The following is a 20,732-nucleotide window of genomic DNA, read 5'->3' as shown; positions in this document are numbered from 1 at the left end:
CCACAACAATGACCTGGTTTCAGAAGCTCCAAAGCAAATGTCAGCCCTACAAACAAGGCGTCAGCAAAGATCATCCCACACTGCTGGCAAGGGACATCTTTATGAGTGGCATTTGTGGTAGGCTTTGCAAAACTGGCTTGTTCAGCCATCAAAAGTGCAGCTGATCTCATTGGACCACGCCAAGTTCTGAGGCTGCATTCCCATTATCTCTTGCAGATGGGAGGATGCCAAATCATGAATGATAGCAAAATTGTTAGCACTCACCATTCTTACTCCACAAACTGCACAGACCGCAATTTCCAATGCATTTGACAGAAACTTCCACGTCTAAGTGGTTAGTTTCACTGTGATAACCTTTGAAAAATCCACACCATGTTGACTGAAGTGTAACTTCAGTGTACAAGCTTCATATTGCTAAACTTGCTCAATGGCCCCAAAAAGCAAATTCTATATTTGTGGAATGTCAAATTTCTCCATAATGATAATAACTTCTACATATTTTTAATAACAAAATGTTGATTGTTCTAAGAGCTTGTTTACCTTTATTTTAGCTTCTTTCTTAATCCAGTCATTTTAATTTATTTCTCTGAAAATTTAAAAGTGAAAGGATTCAGTGGTTCCAACTTCCTGGCTTATTTAGTGAGAATATATAAATGTGATTGATTCATTATCTGCTAGCTGGTATCAGTGCTACCCACGCCACATCATACTTTGGCAGGTGAAAACTGGCATCAGGAGGAGGAAAACCCTGCCATACAAACCATTAGGTCTTCATGGGTAACTTGCTTAGAGATCAGTGGCAAGTACCCTTGCTTCACTGCCGACTGCAAAGTCTGTGCCATTGTCTTTTTACCCTGCCTGAAAACTAGTCCCAATATAGTGGAATAAATGTTATCTTTTTATATTTGCACTGGCAATTCCGAATAAAAACGAGAAGCCATCTATACATATTTCCCAGACAAAGAATATGCAAAAGCATTGGAAGCAGCCATCTGGCCCATTGCACTTAAGGCAGCTTCTGAAAGAGATGTCCGCAGACCTGCCACCCCACCCTGACCTATTCTCCCCCTATAGTTGTCCCAATTTAAAAAGTCATTATCGATTCTGATTTAATCATTGTTTCTGACAAGTCATTGCAAGGCTTAAAAATCCCCAATATTAAAAAAAAATGTTCTTTACAGATTTTTTATTTCTGGACTGTGGATTAAAATTACAATGGCTGCAGTTTGAAGGGCATGTCTACTGGAACAGTGAGAGGAATATATACAATGTTGCTGTCCTGGAACAGAGCATGCCATGAAAGATAGGATGGTGCCAAGGTCTTATCTAGTCTAGTGGGGAACTGCCGAGCAACATCATTTTAATTGGCTCCCAACCAGGTGGCCAGGGTTTGTGTGAGAGCAATGCAGAATAGCTCCTAGCCTGAAAGGAAAAAGACCTAAAACCTCTTGCTCCTGTATGTGTCAGATTCCAGTAATTCTACAATAATAGCTAGCTGGCTTTTTCTCCTCATATATCTATAACCTGCACTCTTTCTGAAAACCCCTGTCAAGAGGCAAAGAGGAAAATCACTGTTAGAGACATTGAAAGACAAGTGCTCAGCCAGTGAACTGAAGACTGAAAGTGCTAGAAGACCACCTTATGTCATCAACAAGAACTGAAAGAAATTTGGATGGCATCGACCAAATCGAACCCTGTACTCCGGAGTTGGTGCTATTGAATTGTTTTATTCCACCCTTAAAATCCACATTTGTGTGTGTCTTATGTGTCTTGTATGTGTGTGTCTAGGGATTTGAGGAGGGGTAGAGTTTAGATTATGGAGTTAGAAATTAGCAGGTCATATTTCTTTCCTTTGCCACTGGTTAAAGACAGTTTGTTCAATAAACACAGTTATTTACTCATTAAGTTTGCAAATCTGGTGCTCATATTCTGTTAACCTAAATTAAACAATTAGGTGGGCTGATCAAACTTTTCACATTTGTCATGGCTCGGGGAGCAGTGCGGCTTGAAATTGCAGTGCACTAGCCCCAGTGAGTCGTGACAAATCTCCTAATCTCACCGTTCATTGGTGAAAATTTAAAATTGGTGATCTAAAATTTGTGCCCGATAGATACTGTTACATGAAAATTATTTTCTCTGTTTAATTTATTAAAATCCTTCATAATTTTAAACACCACTGAACAGGAATTCTCAACTGTTGCTAGCTTAATGCAAAGAGCCAGAAATTCTACTATCTCTCTTTATAAATATAAGCTTCTCATCCCTAGTATCATCCTAGTACATCCATACTCTCTCCATGCCGTTGACATCTTTCCCAAAAAATATTTGAAACTATTTTGTTGGTGGGAAAAACTGGACACAATAACCTAAATGTAGCCTAACCAATGATTTGTACAGACTTCGTTTTATCTTTTTGATTTTTTTAAACCAATTTTCAGTTTAATCAGACATTTATTTTGGCCCAAAAAAAGATAAACAGTAAAGTGAAAACATTTCTGGAACAATTTACCAGTGAGGACAAAGAGCAAACATATAATAGTCCCACCTCGGCAATTAATTTCCCTGTTGAATAGTTGAGCCATATTGCTCAAAAACATCTTCCGAGTTCAATTCAGAGTCTGTGCTGATAGTTGATCTCAGCCAGGACAACTGTAGGCTGACCACAGTAACTCAGGTGAAAAAAACACAGCAAAGATTTTCCATTTTTCATTGACGTCCAGGAACCTTGCTAGAAATGTGCATGCAGATATTGGGTGAGAATGGGACAGTTCTCGGTGGATAAATAATATCTCGGCACACAATATCAAGGCTCACACATGAACCCTGGCCACTTGGACAAGATACCAGAGGGCAACAGGTTTCTGTGGAACCATACCAAGGAAGAGATCAAGAGGGGAAAAGAAAATTGAAAAGTGCTCCAAGCATTATTTCATACAACATATTTCCTACTGTGTTACACAGCACAACTTAAACCCATATATTGTCAGCCTTGCCCCAAGTGACAGCACTCTTGTCTGAGTCAAATGGTTATGGGTTCCAGTCCCACACCGGGTTTGAGCATAAAAATCCAGGCTGACACTTTCGTGCATTACTGAGGAAGTGCTTTTGGATGAGATGTTAAGCCCCCTCAGGTGGGCATAAAAGATCCCACGACACTATTTGAAAGAAGAAAGGTGTTACTCCTGGTATTCCAAACAATATTTATCCCTCAATCAACATGACCAAAAAAGATTATATGGTCATCATCACATTGCTGTTCATGGGAGCTTGTTGCATGCAAATTAGCCAATGTTTCCTATGTTACAACAGTAACTACACTTCAAAAAGTACTTAATTGGTTGTAAAGCACTTTGAAGTGTCCTGAGGTCATGAAATGCCCTGCATAAACGTAAGTCTTTCTTCCTTCTACATTTTCCTCAGGTATTCTCCTGATCGCAAACTCTTCTGCAAACCCAAAGAAAGATTGACAGATCAATCATTCCCTATTTCTTAAACATTGGTTACAATAATTCATTCAATAAGTTTCCAGCAGGCTGTGAAGAGTCCCCAGAATTCAGAACTGGTAATGGTCTGACCTTGGTATGGTTTTCATGTATAGCCACTGGTCCAGATGTTAATGGAATGTTTTGCTTGACACTACCAGGCAACCAACGCAGGAGCTCCAGTCTTTGTCTCCTGCCCCACTCTAAAATAGTTCTGCACTGCAACCAACCCCCCCACCACCCCCCCACTGACCCACAAAGCTTTTAGGTGTGTGTGTGATCTCCAGAAGGTGGAACAGGACATTTCCAGGATTCCTCACATTCCAAGCCCTACAGAGGATATTCCCTCCTAGCAGGGGACTTCAGCAGTGGGGTTATCACGAGCATCTGCTGTTATTTCCAGCACCTGGTGACTATAAAAGAGCAAGAGGGGAAATAAAAAGCACAATACAAAAGGCAGGCCAATGAACAGAGGCTGATTTACGTGGCTGCAAATACCAAGACTGGAATAGCCATAGTAAGCAATACATATAATTACTTAAACATACCAACACACATGAGCTGAAAGCCAGATTGCATAATTTACCAATACAATATATCTAATGTACTACAGAGTACAATATTATTATACAAGCTGGTATGGATTCGATTTTGGCAAAAACATTTTTAAAGAATATATTTTATTATGAAGCAATCACAAAAAATAATCTTGATTTAAAATTATGAAAGGAAATATATCTAATATTCTGGTGTTAGAGTTCCAGTTCAGTCAGGGATAAGGTAAAATCTAACTGAATTTGGTACAATAGTATAGGCCATGCACACATCTGCTGCCGACAAAGAACCTTTAGTAACTTCCTTTTGGGTCAGGGATTGAGTTGATTTTTCTCAGAGCTGTTTGCTAAATGCTACTGTTTTCTGCTTTAATCACCATCAAAAAGGCAAAACAAATGATACAACCCATTTCTGTGCCTATCTCACAGAACATTTTTCATCCACAACGAAAAGGACAATTCAAACTCCTGAAATTCCCGAACTAGGCTCTCTGTTTTAAATATCCTCCTCCAGACATACACACACCCTCCCACCCACAAAAATCAGAATCCAGACATTGAAAATACATGTCAGAGAGGCTGCAGAGAAAGCTTCTCTCTTGCTTATAGAATCTAAAGCAATGTCGTCTAATCAGTTGAAGAAGGATGACAACTCCATGTTAAGATACATTCTCTTATCAATCACAGACTAGAAGGGCCGAATGGCCTGTTTTCTGTGCTGTAGTGTTCTATGGTTCTATTAAATTGGATAGATACATGGATGGGAGAGGTCTGGAGGATTATGGAGTGGGTGCAGGTCAATGGGATTAACGGAATAATATTTCGGCACAGACTAGAAAGGCCGAATGGCCTGTTTTCTGTGCTGTAGTGTTCTATGGTTCTATCTCAAGGGTGTGACTGAATTGTCAACTCAGGAGCAGAACAGCAATGGTTATTGCTGCTTATGTTAGACCACCCTATGTATTTCAACCTTTTGCACCTCAACATTCATTAATCCAAAAGGTCAGTGTACTCTGACTTCACACACCCCTTATCAAATCAGTGGAACTGACTACTGCTTTCCCCCTTCTATAGAAAAGGTTAAACATTGAATTAGCCTCACTTGCAAAACAAGAATTCTTGGAATTCCAGGTGATAGAAATTGGCACCTCAGCACAATTCCTCAAAGTGGTTTGCACACCCAGCCACCATCAGAATCAAATTCATTAAGCTGTAAGTAACATACTAAAAAGAAACATTTACCCTCAGTCTTAGATATTGCATTCAAATTTTACTTGGTAGATTACCTACACATTACACTAATCCTTCTTTAAAACATCTGTGTACAGAACAAGTGCAGAAATGTGGCACTCAGCACTTCATGGAATACAACTGCAGATGTAATGAGTTAAGTTGCACAGTTCAGAAAAAGGAAACACCAACAAAGCTGGTAAATGTAAGACAAAAGGCCAGCTGACGAAAAGGAAACAGATTCCTTTATCTTTTATAGCATACGAGTACACAAAAAAAAAATAAAAGGAAGTAACAAGGCTCCAACCCTTACTAGTACAGCGGGCTTTTGTTTCCCCAATTCTTATCCAAACAAATAAGCAGTTGAAACTGAATACTCAGCCATATAATAACTGCTTCCATCTGTCTCAAATTCTTCATCAATCCCTGTATGTTTTTTAAAAAGCATGTTAATTTCTGTATCAGTTTTTCTTATTATGCACTGAGTCTCAATTTTGTTGAGGTTTCCTTTTCTTGAACTGCAGAAATTCACACATTACTTTAACACTTGTATTTCATGAAGTAGTCAATGCCATAATTCTGCTCGTTCTGTACAAATATTTTATACAAGGGTTAGTGTAAAAGGTAACCTACAACATGAAATTTGGCTGCTGTGTCTACGAGTCTGAATGGTGCTTTAAAAGTATTTACTAAGTTTCCACTTGCTCAGTACTTTGTTGCCCTTTTCATGGATTTGGAATTTACATTGGAGTGGTTAGAAATAGGAAATTAGGTTGAGAAATCAGAGTAAGAATTGGTAGAAGTTCCATTGTCAGAAATATTTAACTTTATTTGCTTATCTCAATAATGGCTGCTGTATCTTCAGAAAATCTTAGGGATCCCAGCAGGTCACTAACTGGCAGCACCAAATAATCACCCTGGGCCTAATGACTGATTTGCATTAAGATTTGGGTAGGCAGTCAAATGCATACGACACAATATTTATAAAAAAGGCAAGCATTGGTACCAAAATAAACTATGCCTTGCATACAAATATTCAAATATGCCCCACATCAGTAACAACTCACATACTGCTTGCTCTTCACTTCCCACACTGATCTAGTCTGCGACTCAACTATTGCTCACTTACAGCTAATCTTTGTCATTTTGCCTGTGGCTCACTTTCCTGATCTTGCTTTGACCATCGCCAAAGCTACCACTTGAAGTTTGAGCATTTGGAAATTTTAAACCATAGGTTTTCAACCATCCTCAGCTGAAGGACTGAAAGTTGCTAACATGCTGCTTCTTCATTGATCTAAATCTGAACAGGGAATGGTCTTTGTCAACTCTCAAAGACCAAAACATTTAAATAGTCAAGACTGAGGAAGCAGAGTTCAGTGTTATACACAAGCATGCAGCTAACTAACAAGAGTTTGGCAAGTCAAGTTAAAGACCATACACCATACGCCCTCACACTGGGTGATCGTATGTCTGATGTTTTAGTTCAGAACAAGACTTACGATTGGAAGCAGCTCTTCTCCAAACTCGTACATATCCTCCGATGCTGGTCTACACTGAAAGAATTAGGCAACTGAGAACCAATTTAAAATTCACATCCTCATGTTTATATCTTGAATAGCTTCACCCCTCTCTAATTTTGTAACAGCCCATGGCCTTACAATCCCGAACACCAAATTCCCTATTCTTCCGACTCTCTCTTTGTCCCACAATTGACAACATGCCTCCAAATGCTGAGGTCTCACATGCTGAAATTCCCTATCTAAGCCCCTTCACCTTTTTTTTCCTGTTGGTCTCCTTAAGCCAAGCTTTTGAACAGTCTCTAGGAAGATTGGTTTCTTATTTTATTATCATTCTCTCATCAACTCTCAATCGAGCAAGGGTTTAATACTGCTTCAATATTTTAGAAGCCTCTTGGAGCACTTCTCTAAAACTCCTGAATTAGAAAGGTTTATAAGCAATCCCTCGCCATCACAAAGTCTTTACCATTCAAATTTATGAACACTGCTTTTTGAATTTTTATCTAATTCTTTCTAACTTCAATTGTATGGTAGTACATGTTAATTCTCTTTTATTTCAGTGTGTTGAAATCAAGGCTTAAAAGGCCTAGGCTTTCCAGTGCCCCTCAATTTTCCAGGAAACTGGAGGCAGGAGACAACAAAAAACTACTCGAACATGTTCCACTGTGCCTCAGCATTTTCTCTTGGGTAGGCCCAATGAGTCCCAGCAAGTCTGACCAAATGTACCTAGGCATATGAAAACTTTAATGCAAATGAGGTAAACATGGATTCCACAGTCAAATACTGGATGTAGTGGCTATATATTGGGGCTAGTAGGGATTCTACTAACTTTAATAACCTAAGCTTGGCATCAGCTTACCACTATTTTGGGTTTTTTCTTCTACTCTTTACAACCTTGGTGGTGTCCTGCACTGTGGGCCTTGCCGCTTCCCCTAGGTTCCTCAATAATATTTTTTTAAATTGCACATTGTCTACAAGATTCAATATATCTACATATGTTAAGTAGTATGTCATAAATGATCAGCTATCCTTTTTTACTAACAGGCAGCTTGATGTTCATTCTTGATCATGCACAACTTAGAATTATCAGAAAGCAAAGCATGATTTTATTTTAAAAAATTAAAAAAAATAAAGTTCAGGATTAAGATCATCAGGTTTTAAGTTACAGCCTAAAAGGAACATGAGAGAAGCAGATTTGTTGCTGACATACAGCAGGTTGTGGATGGAGAAGGTAAATGTAGTGTGATTATAGCCAAGCCCTGCATATGTACTACGTATTGAGATGGATAGAAAACTGGTTGGCAGACAGGAACCAAAGAGTAGGAATAAACGGGTCTTTTTCCGAATGGCAGGCAGTAACTAGTGGGGTACCGCTGGGATCGGTGCTGGGACCCTAGTTATTCACAATATATATTAATGATTTAGATGAGGGAATTAAATGCAATATCTCCAAATTTGTAGATGACACAATGCTGGGTGGAAGGGTGAGCTGTGAGGAGGGTGCAGAGATGCTTCAATATGATTTGGTCAAGCTGAGTGAGCGGGCAAATGAGTGGCAGATGCAGTATAAGGTGGATAAATGTGAGGTTATCCATTTTGGTAGCAAAAACAGAAAGGCTGATTATTATCTGAATGGCTATAAATTGAGAGGGGGGAATGTGCAACGAGACCTGGGTGTCCTTGGACACCAGTCGCTGAAGGTAAGCATGCAGGTGCAGCAGGCGGTAAAGAAGGCAAATGGTATGTTGGCCTTCATAGCCAGAGGATACAAGTACAGGAACAGGGATATCTTGCTGCAATTGTACAGGGCCTTGGTGAGAACACACCTGGAATAGTGTGTGCAGCTTTGGTCTCCTTATCTAAGGAAGGGTGTACTTGCTATAGAGGGACTGCAGCGAAGGTTTACCCGACTGATTCCTGGGATGGCGGGACTGACATATGAGGAGAGATTGAGTCGATTAGGATTATATTCACTGGAGTTCAGAAGAATGAGGGGGGATCTCATAGAAACCTATAAAGTTCTAACAGGACTAGACAGGGTAGATGCAGGAAGGATGTTCCTGATGGTGGGGGAGTCCAGAACCAGGGGTCACAGTCTGAGGATATGGGGTAGACCATTTAGGACTGAGATGAGGAGAAATTTCTTCACGCAGAGAGTGGTGAGCATGTGGAATTCACTACCACAGAAAGTAGTTGAGACCAAAACATTGTAAGCTTTCAAGAAGGAGTTAGATATAGCTCTTGGGGTGAAAGGGATCAATGGGGAGAAAGCAAGAGCAGGCTATTAAGTTGGATGATCAGCCATGATCATAATGAATGGCGGAGCAGGCTTGAAGGGCCAAATGGCCTACTCCTGCTCCTCGTTTCTATGTTTCTATATTAGGCTCAGGCATTCAGCATTCAAAGGTTGGCAGAGAAGTCCAGGACAAAAAGAAAAATAGGGCCTGCATAAGCAAAGTACACCAGCCAGGCCCATCACTCAAATTCATTCCCCCCCAAACCCCTGCAAGACTCTATGGCTGCAACAGCTCCCCCTCCATCTCTCCCCACCTTCCCCATCAAAACCCTGTTGCAAAAATTCTCCACCCTTAGCGTAGCATGATCCCCAGTAAAGGCCGGTAGGCCCATCTCCGACATTTATATGACTATTGGATTGGCTTTAGGAACATCTTTGGGGGTATTTTGGTCCTGCATCACCGGAGATGCACCCCAGTCAAGTTGGAAGAACTGCTTAAAAGCTAAGAAGTAGTGTCCTAATCTTAATTCATTTTTCCTTTCAGGATACCCACTGCATTCAGGTTTTCAAAACCCAAGCATGGTGTCACCCAAGCTGAACTTCATTTTACTTTTTTAAAAATGCAGTTGGCCTCCCTAATTTCTCAACAAAACACGGTGTTATAGCAAGCTGACAGGAAGCTAAAGTTTAGTGTCAAGGGCAACAAACTGTACTACTATACATTTGGAGCTTAGAAGGAATTAGATAAAAATTCAAAGCAGCATTGTTTTACATGTATATAAATAATTAGCTAATGGAAAGATATACTCAATCTTCATTCCTCTTCCCCCACCCCAGGGTAAACTGTACAGACAAAACTAAAACTAAACCTAAATGCTGGAAACCTTAAGCATTGATGGAAAGTGCTGAACAAAAATTTAACCTTTCATCGAATGATACAGCACAGGAGGCGGCTATTCAGCCTCTTATGCCTGTGTTGGCACTAACCAATTAGTTCCACTCTTCTGCCCTTTTCCACAGCCTTGTATTTTTTTCCCTTCATGTATTTATGCAACTCTCTTTTGAAAACTACTATTAAATCCGCTTCCATCATCCTTTCAGGCAGTGCATTCGTGGTCATAACTCACTATTCGCTCTAGAGAGAGCAACCCAACTTCTCCACATAATTGATGTCCTTCATCCCTGGTACACTCTAATAAACAAACTCTTCCGCACACACAATTGTTTCAGATTCTGCAGCATTTTCCTTTTTTTTAAGGCTGAAATGCAATTGGAACAGTCAGAAACATAGAAAATAGAAACAGGAGTAGATCATTCAGCCCCTCGAGCCTGCTCCGCCATTCAGTATCATGGCTGATCCTCCAACGCCATACTTCCACTCTCTCTCCATACCCCTTGACAGCTTTAGAGTCTAGAAATCTATTTCCTTCTTAAATATATTCAGTGACTTGGCCGTCACAGCCTTGTGTGGTAGAGAATTCCACAGATTCACCACCCTCTGAGCGAAGAAGTTTCTCCTCATCTCAGCCTAAATGACCTACCCCATATCCTGTAATTGTGACCTCTTATTCTAGGCCACCTCAGCCAGAGGAAACATTATCCCTCCATACAGTCTGTCCAGTCCTGTCAGAATTTTATTCATTTCAATGAGATCCCCTCACATTCTTCTAAACCCCAGTGAAATCAGGCCTAGTTAGCCCAATCTCTTCTCATATGACAATCCTGTCATCCCAGATTTCAGTCTGGTGAACCTTTACTGCACTCCCTCTATGGCAAGTATACCCTCTCTTAGGAAAGGAGATGAAAACTGCACACAGTACTCCAGATGTGGTCTCACCAAGGCCCCATATGGCTGCAGTAAGATATCCTTGCTCCTGTACTCAAGTCCTCTTGCAATGAAGGCCAAAATGCCATTTTCCTCCTTAACTGCTTGCTGCACCTGCATGTTTGCTTTCAGTGATTGGTGTACAAGGACACCCAGGTCCCCTTGTACATCAACATTCCCCAATCTATCATGATTTAAATAATACTCTGCCATTTTGCTTTCCCTACCAAAGTGGATAACTTCACACTTATCCACATTATACTGCATCTGCCACGTGTTTGCCCACTCACTCAACTCATCTAAATTGCCTTCAAGCCTCTTAACATCCTCCTCACCACTCATATTCCCATCTAGTTTTGTGTCATCAGCAAACTTGGAAATATTACATATAGTTCCCTCATCCAAATCATTGATATATATTGTGAATAGCTGGGGCCCAAGCACTGAACCCTGCGGTACCCCATTAGTCACCGTCTGCCATTCCGAAAAAGACCCATTTATTCCTACTGTCCGTATCCTGTCTGCTAACCAATTCTCAATCCACGTCAATATATTATCCTTAATCCCATGTGCTTTATTTTTGCACACTGGCATCTTATATGGGACTTTATCAAAAGCTTTCTGAAAATCAAAATACACCACATCCACTCGTTCTCCCTTATCTATTCTGCTAGTTATGTTCTCAAAAAACTCCAGTAAGTTTGTCAAAAATGATTTTCCTTTCATAAATCCATTTTAACTTTATCTAATCCCGTTGATATTTTCTAATTGTTATCACATCCTTTATAACAGACTCTAGCATTTTCCCTACCACGGATGTTAGGCTAACCGGTCTGCAATTCCCTGTTTTTTTTCCCTCCCTCCTTTTTTAAATAGTGGGGTTACATTTGCCACCCTCCGATCTGCCGGGACTGTTCTAAAATCTACAGAATTTTGGAAGATGACAACCATGCATCCACTATTTCCATGGCCACCTCCTTTAGTACCCTAGGATGTAGATTATCAGGCCCTAGGGATTTATCAGCTTTCGGTCCCATTAATTGCTCCATCACTTTTTTTTTTAAGTAATACTAATTTCCTTCAATTCCTCCTCCTCACGAGATTCCCCCTTGATTCCCTGGTATATCTGAGAAGTTATTTGTATCTTCCTCCTTGAAAACAGAACTAAAGTAGTTGTTTAATTGCTCTGCCTTGTTCTCTATTTTAAATTCTCCTGTTTCAGACTGTACGGGACCTAGATTTGTCTTCACTAATCTTTTTCTTTTTACATATTTATAGAAGCTTTTATAGTCCTCTTATATTCCTTGCAAGTTTACTCTCATACTCTATTTTTCCCCTCTTAATCAATCTCCTGGTCCTCCTTTGCTGAATTCTAAACTGCTCCCAATCCTCAGGATTGCTACTTTTTCTAGCAACTTTATATGACTCCTCTTTGGATCTTATGTCTCCTTAATGTCTTTTGTTAGCCATGGCGGGGCCACTTTTCCTATTGTGTTTTTGTGCCAGAAAGGAATATGTAACTGTTGCAAATCATACATTCATTCCTTATATATTAGCCATGCCTATCCACTGTCATGCATGTTTATGAAGTTCCCCAATCTATCGCAGCCAACTCACACCTCATATCTTTGTAGTTTCCTTTGTTTAGATTTTGGACCCTAGTTTTGGATTGGACTACTTCACTTTCCAACCTAAGGAAGAATTCTATCATGTTAAGGTCACTGTTCCCTAAAGGACCCTGCACAACAAGATTACTGATTAACCCCTTCTCATTGCACAAAACCAAATCTAGGATAGCCTGTTCCCTAGTTGGTTCCGCAACGTACTGGTCTAAAAAAAAATCTCGTACACACTCCAGCAATTCATCCACCACAATATTATTGCTAATTTGGTTTGCCCAGTCTATATGTAGATTAAAGTCACCCATGATTACTGTTGCACCCTTGTTACATGCATCTCTAATTTCCTGCTTAATACCATCCCCTAACTTACTAATACTTTTTGGAGGCCTATAGGCAACTCCCATTAATGTTTTCTGCCCCTTGTTGCTTCTTAGCTCCACCCATGTGATTCTACATCTAGATTTTCTGAGCCAATATCCTCTCTCACTATTGTACTGATTTCATCCTTAACTAACAATGCCACGCCATCTTCTTTTCCTTTTTGCCTGTCCTTCCTAAATAGAGTGCCCTTGGATATTCAGTTCCCAGCCTTGGTCACCCTGCAGCCATGTCTCCGTAATCGCAATCATATCATACTCGTTTACATCTATTTGCGCTGTTACATAGATCATAAGAACTAGGAGCAGGAGTAGGCAATTCAGCCCCTCGAGCCTGCCCTGCCATTCAATACGATCATGGCTGATCTCATTTCGGCCTCAACTCCAATTTCCCACCCTCGCCCCATAACCTTTCAACTCGTTACTAATTAAAATTCTGTCTATCTCCTCCTTAAATTTATTCAGCGTCCTGGCATCCACTGCACTCTGAGGTAGTGAATTCCACAGATTCACGACCCTTTGAGAAAAGTAATTCCTCCTAATCTCTGATTTAAGTCCACCACCCCTTAGCCTAAAACTATGGCCTCTCATTCTAGAATGCCCCACAAGGGGAAACATCTGCTCCACGCCTACTTTATCTATCCCCTTTAGCATCTTATATACTTCAATTAGATCTACTCTTATCCTTCTAAACTCTAGCGAGTAGAGGCCTAAGCTGCTCAATCTCTCCTCATAAGACAAGCCCCGCGTCTCGGAATCAATCTAGTGAACCTCCTCTGAACCGCCTCCAATGCAATTACATCCTTCCTCAAATAAGGGGACCAAAACTGTGCACAGTGCTCCAGGTGCGGTCTCACCAATGCCTTGTACAGCTGCAACACTTCCCTATTTTTATACTCTATTCTTTTAGCAATAAATGCCAAAATTCCATTTGCCTTCCTTATTACCTGCATGCTAGTTTTCAGCAATTCATGCACGAGGACACCCAGGTCCCTCTGCACTGAAGCATTCTGAAGTTTCTCTCCATTTAAATAATAAGTCATCTTTTTATTCTTCCGACCAAAATGGATAACCCCACACTTATCCATGTTAAACTCCATCTGCCAAATTTTGGCCCATTCACCTAACCTGTCCATATCCATTTGTAAATTTCTTATTTCTTCACTGCAACTTACTTTCCCACCTATTTTGGTGTCATCTGCAAATTTACCTATAGTACCTTCTATCCCTGAATCCAAGTCATTAATATAGATTGTAAATAGTTGGGGCCCAAGGACCGAACCCTGTGGCACCTCACGAGTTACAGCTTGCCATCCAGAAAAAGACCCATTTAGCCCAACTCTCTGCTTTCTGTTGGTTAGCCAATTCTCTATCCAAACTAATATATTACCCCTAACTCCGTGTGATCTTTTCTTGTATATTAATCTTTTATGCGGCACCTTATCAAAGGCCTTCTGGAAGTCCAGATATACGACATCTACAGGATCCCCATTATCCACTTTGCTTGTCACATCTTCAAAGAGCTCTAGCAAATTAGTCAAACCCGATTTACTCTTCATAAAACCATGCTGACTCTGATGGATTGCATTTTGATTTTCCAAATGCCCCATTACTACTTCCTTAATAATGGATTCCAACAATTTCCCAATGACAGATGTTAAACTAACTGCTCTATAGTTTCCTACTTTCTGCCTCCCCCTTTTTGAATAAGGGCGTTATATATCAGCATTTTTCCAACCCACTGGAACCTTTCCAGAATCCAGGGAATTTTGGAATATTATAGCCAATGCATCCACTACCTCTGCTGCCACTTCCTTTAAGACCCTGGGATGTAGGCTATCAGATCCTGGGAACTTATCACCCTTTAATCCCAATAGTTTGCTCAGTACTTTTTCTCTAGTGATGGTGATTGTTCTAAGTTCCTCCTTCTCTATACCCTCTGCACTACCTGTTACTATTGGGGTGGTACTTGTGTCCTCCACCGTGAAAACTGAGGCAAAATATTGATTACGCATCTCTGCCATTTCTGCATTCCCCACTATTAATTCCCCAGTCTCATCCTACAAGGGACCAACATTCACTTTCGCTACTCTCTTTCCTTTTATATACTTGTAGAAGCTTTTGCTATCAGTTTTTACATTTTGCACTAGTTTTCTTTCATAATTTGCCTTTGCTCTTTTTATTATTTTTTTAAGTAACCCGTTGTTGATCTTTAAAAGTTTCCCAATCTTCCAGCCTGCCACTGACCGTTGCAATTTGGTATGCCTTAGTTTTTACCTTTATGTTATTTTTAACTTCCTTACTTAGCCATGGATGCTTTTTCCCCCTCTTACCATCTTTCTTCCTCTTTGGAATATATTTTACTTGGGAGGAATTGAATATCTCCTTAAATATCTGCCACTGTTCATCAACTGTCCTACCTTGTAGTCTTCCTGCCCAGTCCACTAGGGCCAAATCTACCCTCATGCCTATGTAGTTACCTTTGTTTAACTCCAAAACACTAGTGTGGGGCTCAAGTTTCTCGCTCTCAAACTGAACTTGAAATTCTAGCATGCTGTGATCACTCTTCCCTAGAGGATCCTTTGCTATGAGATTAATTAATCCCATCTCATTACACAAAACCAAATCCAGAATAGCCTGCTCCCTGGTTGGTTCCACCACATGTTGCTCCAAGAAACAATCTCTAATACACTCTATGAACTCTCCCTCGAGGCTACCCTTGCCAATTTGATTAGTCCAGTCTATACGCACATTAAAATCACCCATGATTATTGCCGTGCTTTTTTTACATGCTCCCAGTATTTCCTGGTTTATACTGTGCCCTACTGCTGAACTACTGTTTGGGGACCTATAGATTACTCCCACCAGGGACTTATTTTCCTTGTTATTTCTTATTTCTACCCAGACTGACTCTACGTCTTGCTCTTCAGTGCCTATATCATTCCTCACTATAGCACTGATCTCTTCCTTTACCAACAAAGCACCTCCTTTTCCTTCCTGCCTGCCCTTCCAAAACACTGAGTACCCTTGGATATTCAACTCCCAAACCTGTTCTCCCTATAACCACATTTCAGTAATCGCCACCAAATCATACCTATTAATCTCTATTTGCCCTGTTAACTCAGTTTTATTCTGAATGCTGCACGCATTCAGATACAAAGCCTTTAAGTTTGCCCTGTCAATTTTCCCTACTCTTATATGATTCTTTGGTGCAATATGGCGTTCACATACTCTGTCCCTTCCTTTCATTTTTTGGCAACAATCAGCCTCATCACCAACCTGCACTCTTACCCTCTCCTTAAACTTTGATTTTTTATATTTCCATGCAACTGAACCCGCCCCCCCACTACTTAGTTTAAAGCCCTATCTACAACCCTAGTTATGCGATTCGCCAGGACACTGGTCCCAGCATGATTCAAGTGGAGACCGTCCGAACAGAATAGTTCCCTCTTTACCCAGTACAGGTGCCAATGTTCCATGAATTTGAACCCATTTCTCCCACGCCAATCTTTCAGCCACGCATTTACCTCTTTAATCTTATTGACCCAGTGCCAATTAGCTCGTGGCTCAGGTAGTAATCCGGGGATTACCACCTATTTGGTTCTGCTTTTTAATTTAGCCCCTAGCTGCTCGTATTCCCTCAGCAGAACGTCTTTCCTCGTCCTACCTGTATCGTTGGTACCTATGTGGACCACAACAACTGGATCTTTCCCCTCCCACTCCAAGTTCCTCTGCAGCCCAGGTGAGATATCCTTAACCTGTTAATTTGTCTACCTTACTGCGAATGCTCCATGCATTCAGATACTGTCTTTAGGCTTGTCTTTCTACACATTCGTTTGTACTATGGCCCTATATGCTGCTAGCCCCCGTTTCTGTCACAGTTCAAGCAGTGTTTTTCATGGTTCAAATTGGTTTAAGAAAGAAAATGCAGGAATGGTGTTGCTCCTCTGCCCTTTAACCTTGCAGGATCTACAGACTGGCCCCTCGAGCCTGCTCCACTATTCAGTAAGATAATGGCTGATCTGATTGTGGTCTTAACTCCACTTTCCTGTCTGCCCCCCATAACCCTTGCCTCCCTGGTAGATGACAATGATCCAGCCTCCACTACTTAACCCTCAGAAGAAATTCCTGCTCATCTGTCTTAAAGAGTAGATCTGTTATTACCACTCAAGAACAGATTTCAATGAAACTTGGTGTACAGTACAGCCCAAGGAAAAACAGATTAATTTTTGGCAAAAATGCAAATCCAGATCCTGGAATCTTTTAAAAGAGAGAGGATAAGTTGACTTTTAAAAAAATGTTGTGGGTTGTTTTATTTAGAATATTGTTGATTGCTTTAGAATGTTGTGGGTTGTCTCAGCTGCTGTGGTGCAATTTGTCACAGCTGTCAAAATGTGACCAGAGTTTTCACAGCAGGTTGTTGGATGTGGATTGGCCTGAGGCCTCCTCAGTCAGATGGAAGCTCTTAATAAAAATGTTTTTTTTTCAGCATTGTAGTTACACAGCAACCAGACAGGGAAAAGCCTCAAGGAAGAGCTACATCATTATAAGAGAGTTAACATAGCTTGGAGGCAGCATGCACTGAGTGCCCTCTTCACTTGTCATTTGCTGTACATGCTAGCTTTGTGTTTCGTATTCCGATTGTTTCCAAAGTGGACTAGTAGCATTTTGCCACATTATACTGCATCTGCCAAATCTTTGCCCCCTCACTTACCCTATCGATATCCCTTTGCAAACCCTCTGCATCCTCCTCACAAGTTGCTTTCTTCTGTATCATTAGCAAATTTGGCTACAATAGTCAGTCTCTTCATCCAAGTCATTTACATTGATTGTAAATAGCTGAGGATCCAACACTGATCTCCGTAGCACCCCACTAGTTAGTTTACTATCCTGAAAAAGACTCATTATCCCAACTCTGTTTTCTGCGACTTAGCCATTCCTCTATCCATGCTAATATATCACACCCAACACCATGAGCTCCTCTGTCACAATCCTTTATTTAACAACGCATCAAATGCCTTTTGGATCTCCAAATACAGCACACTACATCGACTGGCTCCTCTTTATCCACCTTATTTGTTCAATCCTCAAAGAACTCTAATAGATTTGTCGAACATCTGATGCATTCCATACAGCTCCCTGGCTGAGTAACCCTGACCATAAATCTGATGGTGGTAGCTCAGAGTAAACGTGCCACTGCTGTTTATCGGGGGAAGCGGGCTGCGAATACAGAAGTCGGATCCCCCCTAGCCTGCGCCCTCACCTGTCCCGCAGCAACTTCTGTCCCATTTCGGCACATTCCCCCTCCACCTCCTCCCAGCTCAGTTTCGGGCTTTGCAGGCGAACGGGTAACGAGTCATCGGGGCCTAGGGGAGTCGGGAACTCCTGCACGAAAAAGTCCAAGAGCCGCTGCACCTCCTTGTCGTCCGGTGCCACCACCGGCCAGCCCTTTTCCAGCGTGGCGGTCATGGCTGCTTCATCCCACGTTGTTAGCGGTCACTGCCAGGGCCGGACTAACCGACAGCTCACGCGCCTCCAACTGTCAGCCACCCGCTGGCAGCCAGACTGCGCAGGTGCACTATATCAGCTCAGCCCACCTCCCCATTAACGCATGCACTTCCGTTAAGCGTACCTCGCCCCACCCATCACTACTAACGCATGCGCTCCGGCTATCCAGCCTCGCCTCGCCCCGCCCCCTCCGTCTAACGCATGCGTTCCGGTTACCCAGTCTCGCCCCCCACTCCTTCTAACGCATGCGCTTCGGTTACCCGGCCTCGCCCCGCCCACCTTGTCTAACGCATGCGCTCTGGTTACCCTGCCTCGCATGTTCCACCCCTGTGCAACGCACGTGCTCTGCTTAGGAGACGTATGATCAGGTGCGGTTGGCCATTACTGTGCGCGAAAATCTCGATAGATCGATTCCCCTCCCCAGTTTAAAAATAATTTTAAAACCAAGTGAATTCGACCTCATCGTCTGTGACTGGTTCTACACCAAGACACACATATATATATATATACACAAACATACCAGCGTCCTCACCCAGTTAGCAAAGATGCGATGGAAATCAGGAATTTTCACCCCGCATAACGGTGGGGAATAGGTTAACTGAAAATTTCAAGCCTGAGCCCGACAGATCTTTAATAGGCGGAAGGGCATCAAGGGATATGGAACAAATACAGCTACATAGAGTTGAGGTACAGATCAGCCATGAATTGAATGGCAGAGACTGAATGGCCTCTTCCTGTTCCTATAGACTTACAGGGATATATCTCATAGAATGGTAATTGCACCGAAGGAGGCTATCAACCTATTGCATCCATGCCAGCTCTTTGCAAGTGGAATCTTCCCAGACTTGCAGAGGTGCAATTCAAGACTGGACTGGGGGAATTTTAGAGAAAATGTTTGCAGGGGTTCCGAGAAAGGATGAGGGGGGGTGGGGCGTTTGGTGGTGGTGGGACTAGGTGATTAGCACTTACAGGGTGGAATCTTCTGTCCTTAGGTTATGAGTGTGAGTCAAGATCATTTCCTGGTCTCGACCCACAACTGACTGACAAGGGGATGGAGGAGACACCTCCAGGTCTGCCCTCCTAGGATCCTGGAGATAAAAGCAAAATACTGCAGATGCTGGGAATCCGGAATAAAAACAGAAAATGTTGGAAAAACTCAGCAGGTCTGGCAACATCTGTGAAGAGAGAAGCAGAGTTAACATTTTGAGTCCGTATGACTCTTTTTCAGAGCTCTGTCCATACCTCTCCTGATTTTGAACACCTTTATCCGAATGGAACATGATTTTATAGGGTAAATAGAAATGTCTTGTTTTCCCTAGAGCTGAAATTTCTAACTTAGTTTATAAATGAAGCAGCTGTTCCTCTGCAAAAGTTAAAACATTTAACCCCCCTATAACACCCAACCCCACTGCACTATTTATGTGCCAGATGTCCAAATACAAAAGGAATTTATAAGATCAGGAAAGACCCTTGCAGACTATCTGGCTGGTTCCTGTATCTGGGAAACGTATGAGCACTTCTCATAACCCTCATTACTGCTTTTGTTCAGGCGCTTGTCCAACTTTCTCTAGCTTTCTGCCAGACCCACCGCCTCCATACATTCACACTCCTTTGAAATTAAAGGCTCCATCCTCTGTGACTATATTAAACACATTGCCATTTATCTATGCCATAGATTTTTCTTGGCTTATACTCTCAAGTTTAGAAGAATGAGAGGTGATATCATAAGACCATAAGACATAGGAGCAGAAATTAGGCCATTTGGCCCGAGTCTGCTCCACCATTCAATCATGGCTGATAAGTTTCTCAACCCCATTCTCCCGCCTTCTCCCCATAACCTTTGATCCCCTTACCAATCAAGAACCTATCTATCTCGGTCTTAAATACACTCAATGACCTGGCCTCCACAGCTTTCTGTGCGGCCTTTCAGTATTCTGTAAGTTTCAATCAGATCCCCCTTCATTCTTCTAAACTCCATCTAGTATAGATCCAGAGTCCTCAAATGTTGAGCCTTTCATTCCTGCGATCATTCTCGTGAACCTCCTCTGGACCCTCTCCAGGGCCAGAGCTTCCTTCCTGAGATATGGGGCCCAAAATTGCTCACAATATTCTAAATGTGGTCTAACCAGAGCCTTATAAAGCCTCAGCAGCACATCCCTGCTTTTATATTCTAGTCCTCTCGAAATAAATGCCAACATTGCATTTGCCTTCCTAACTACCGACTCAACCTGCAAGTTAACCTTAAGAGAATCCTGGACTAGGACTCCCAAGTCCCTTTGCACTCCAGATTTCTGAATTCTCTCCCCATTTAGAAAATAGTCTATGCCTCGTTAAAACTTAAAATTGTTAGGGGGCTTGACAGGTTGAATGCTGAGAGGTTG

General features: G+C 41.7%; 1 protein-coding gene across 1 annotated transcript in view; it reads right to left on the bottom strand.

Annotated features, from left to right (window-relative positions):
• The window catches only part of ppm1f (protein phosphatase, Mg2+/Mn2+ dependent, 1F), a 96,734-nt gene extending 78,294 nt beyond the window's left edge, over window positions 1–18,440 (bottom strand). The window contains exon 1 of the mRNA XM_078553896.1: window positions 18,107–18,440. Coding sequence (XP_078410022.1) covers window positions 18,107–18,312 — 206 coding nt within the window. The 5' untranslated portion in view covers window positions 18,313–18,440. The remainder of the gene's footprint in view (window positions 1–18,106) is intronic.
• Between the last annotated feature and the right edge of the window lie 2,292 nt (window positions 18,441–20,732).

Source organism: Cetorhinus maximus, chromosome 12, assembly GCF_964194155.1.
Source record: "Cetorhinus maximus chromosome 12, sCetMax3.hap1.1, whole genome shotgun sequence".
Classification (NCBI taxonomy): domain Eukaryota; kingdom Metazoa; phylum Chordata; class Chondrichthyes; order Lamniformes; family Cetorhinidae; genus Cetorhinus; species Cetorhinus maximus.
The sequence above is the reverse complement of the archived record's forward strand: the minus strand, read 5'-3'. Positions and strand labels throughout refer to the sequence as shown.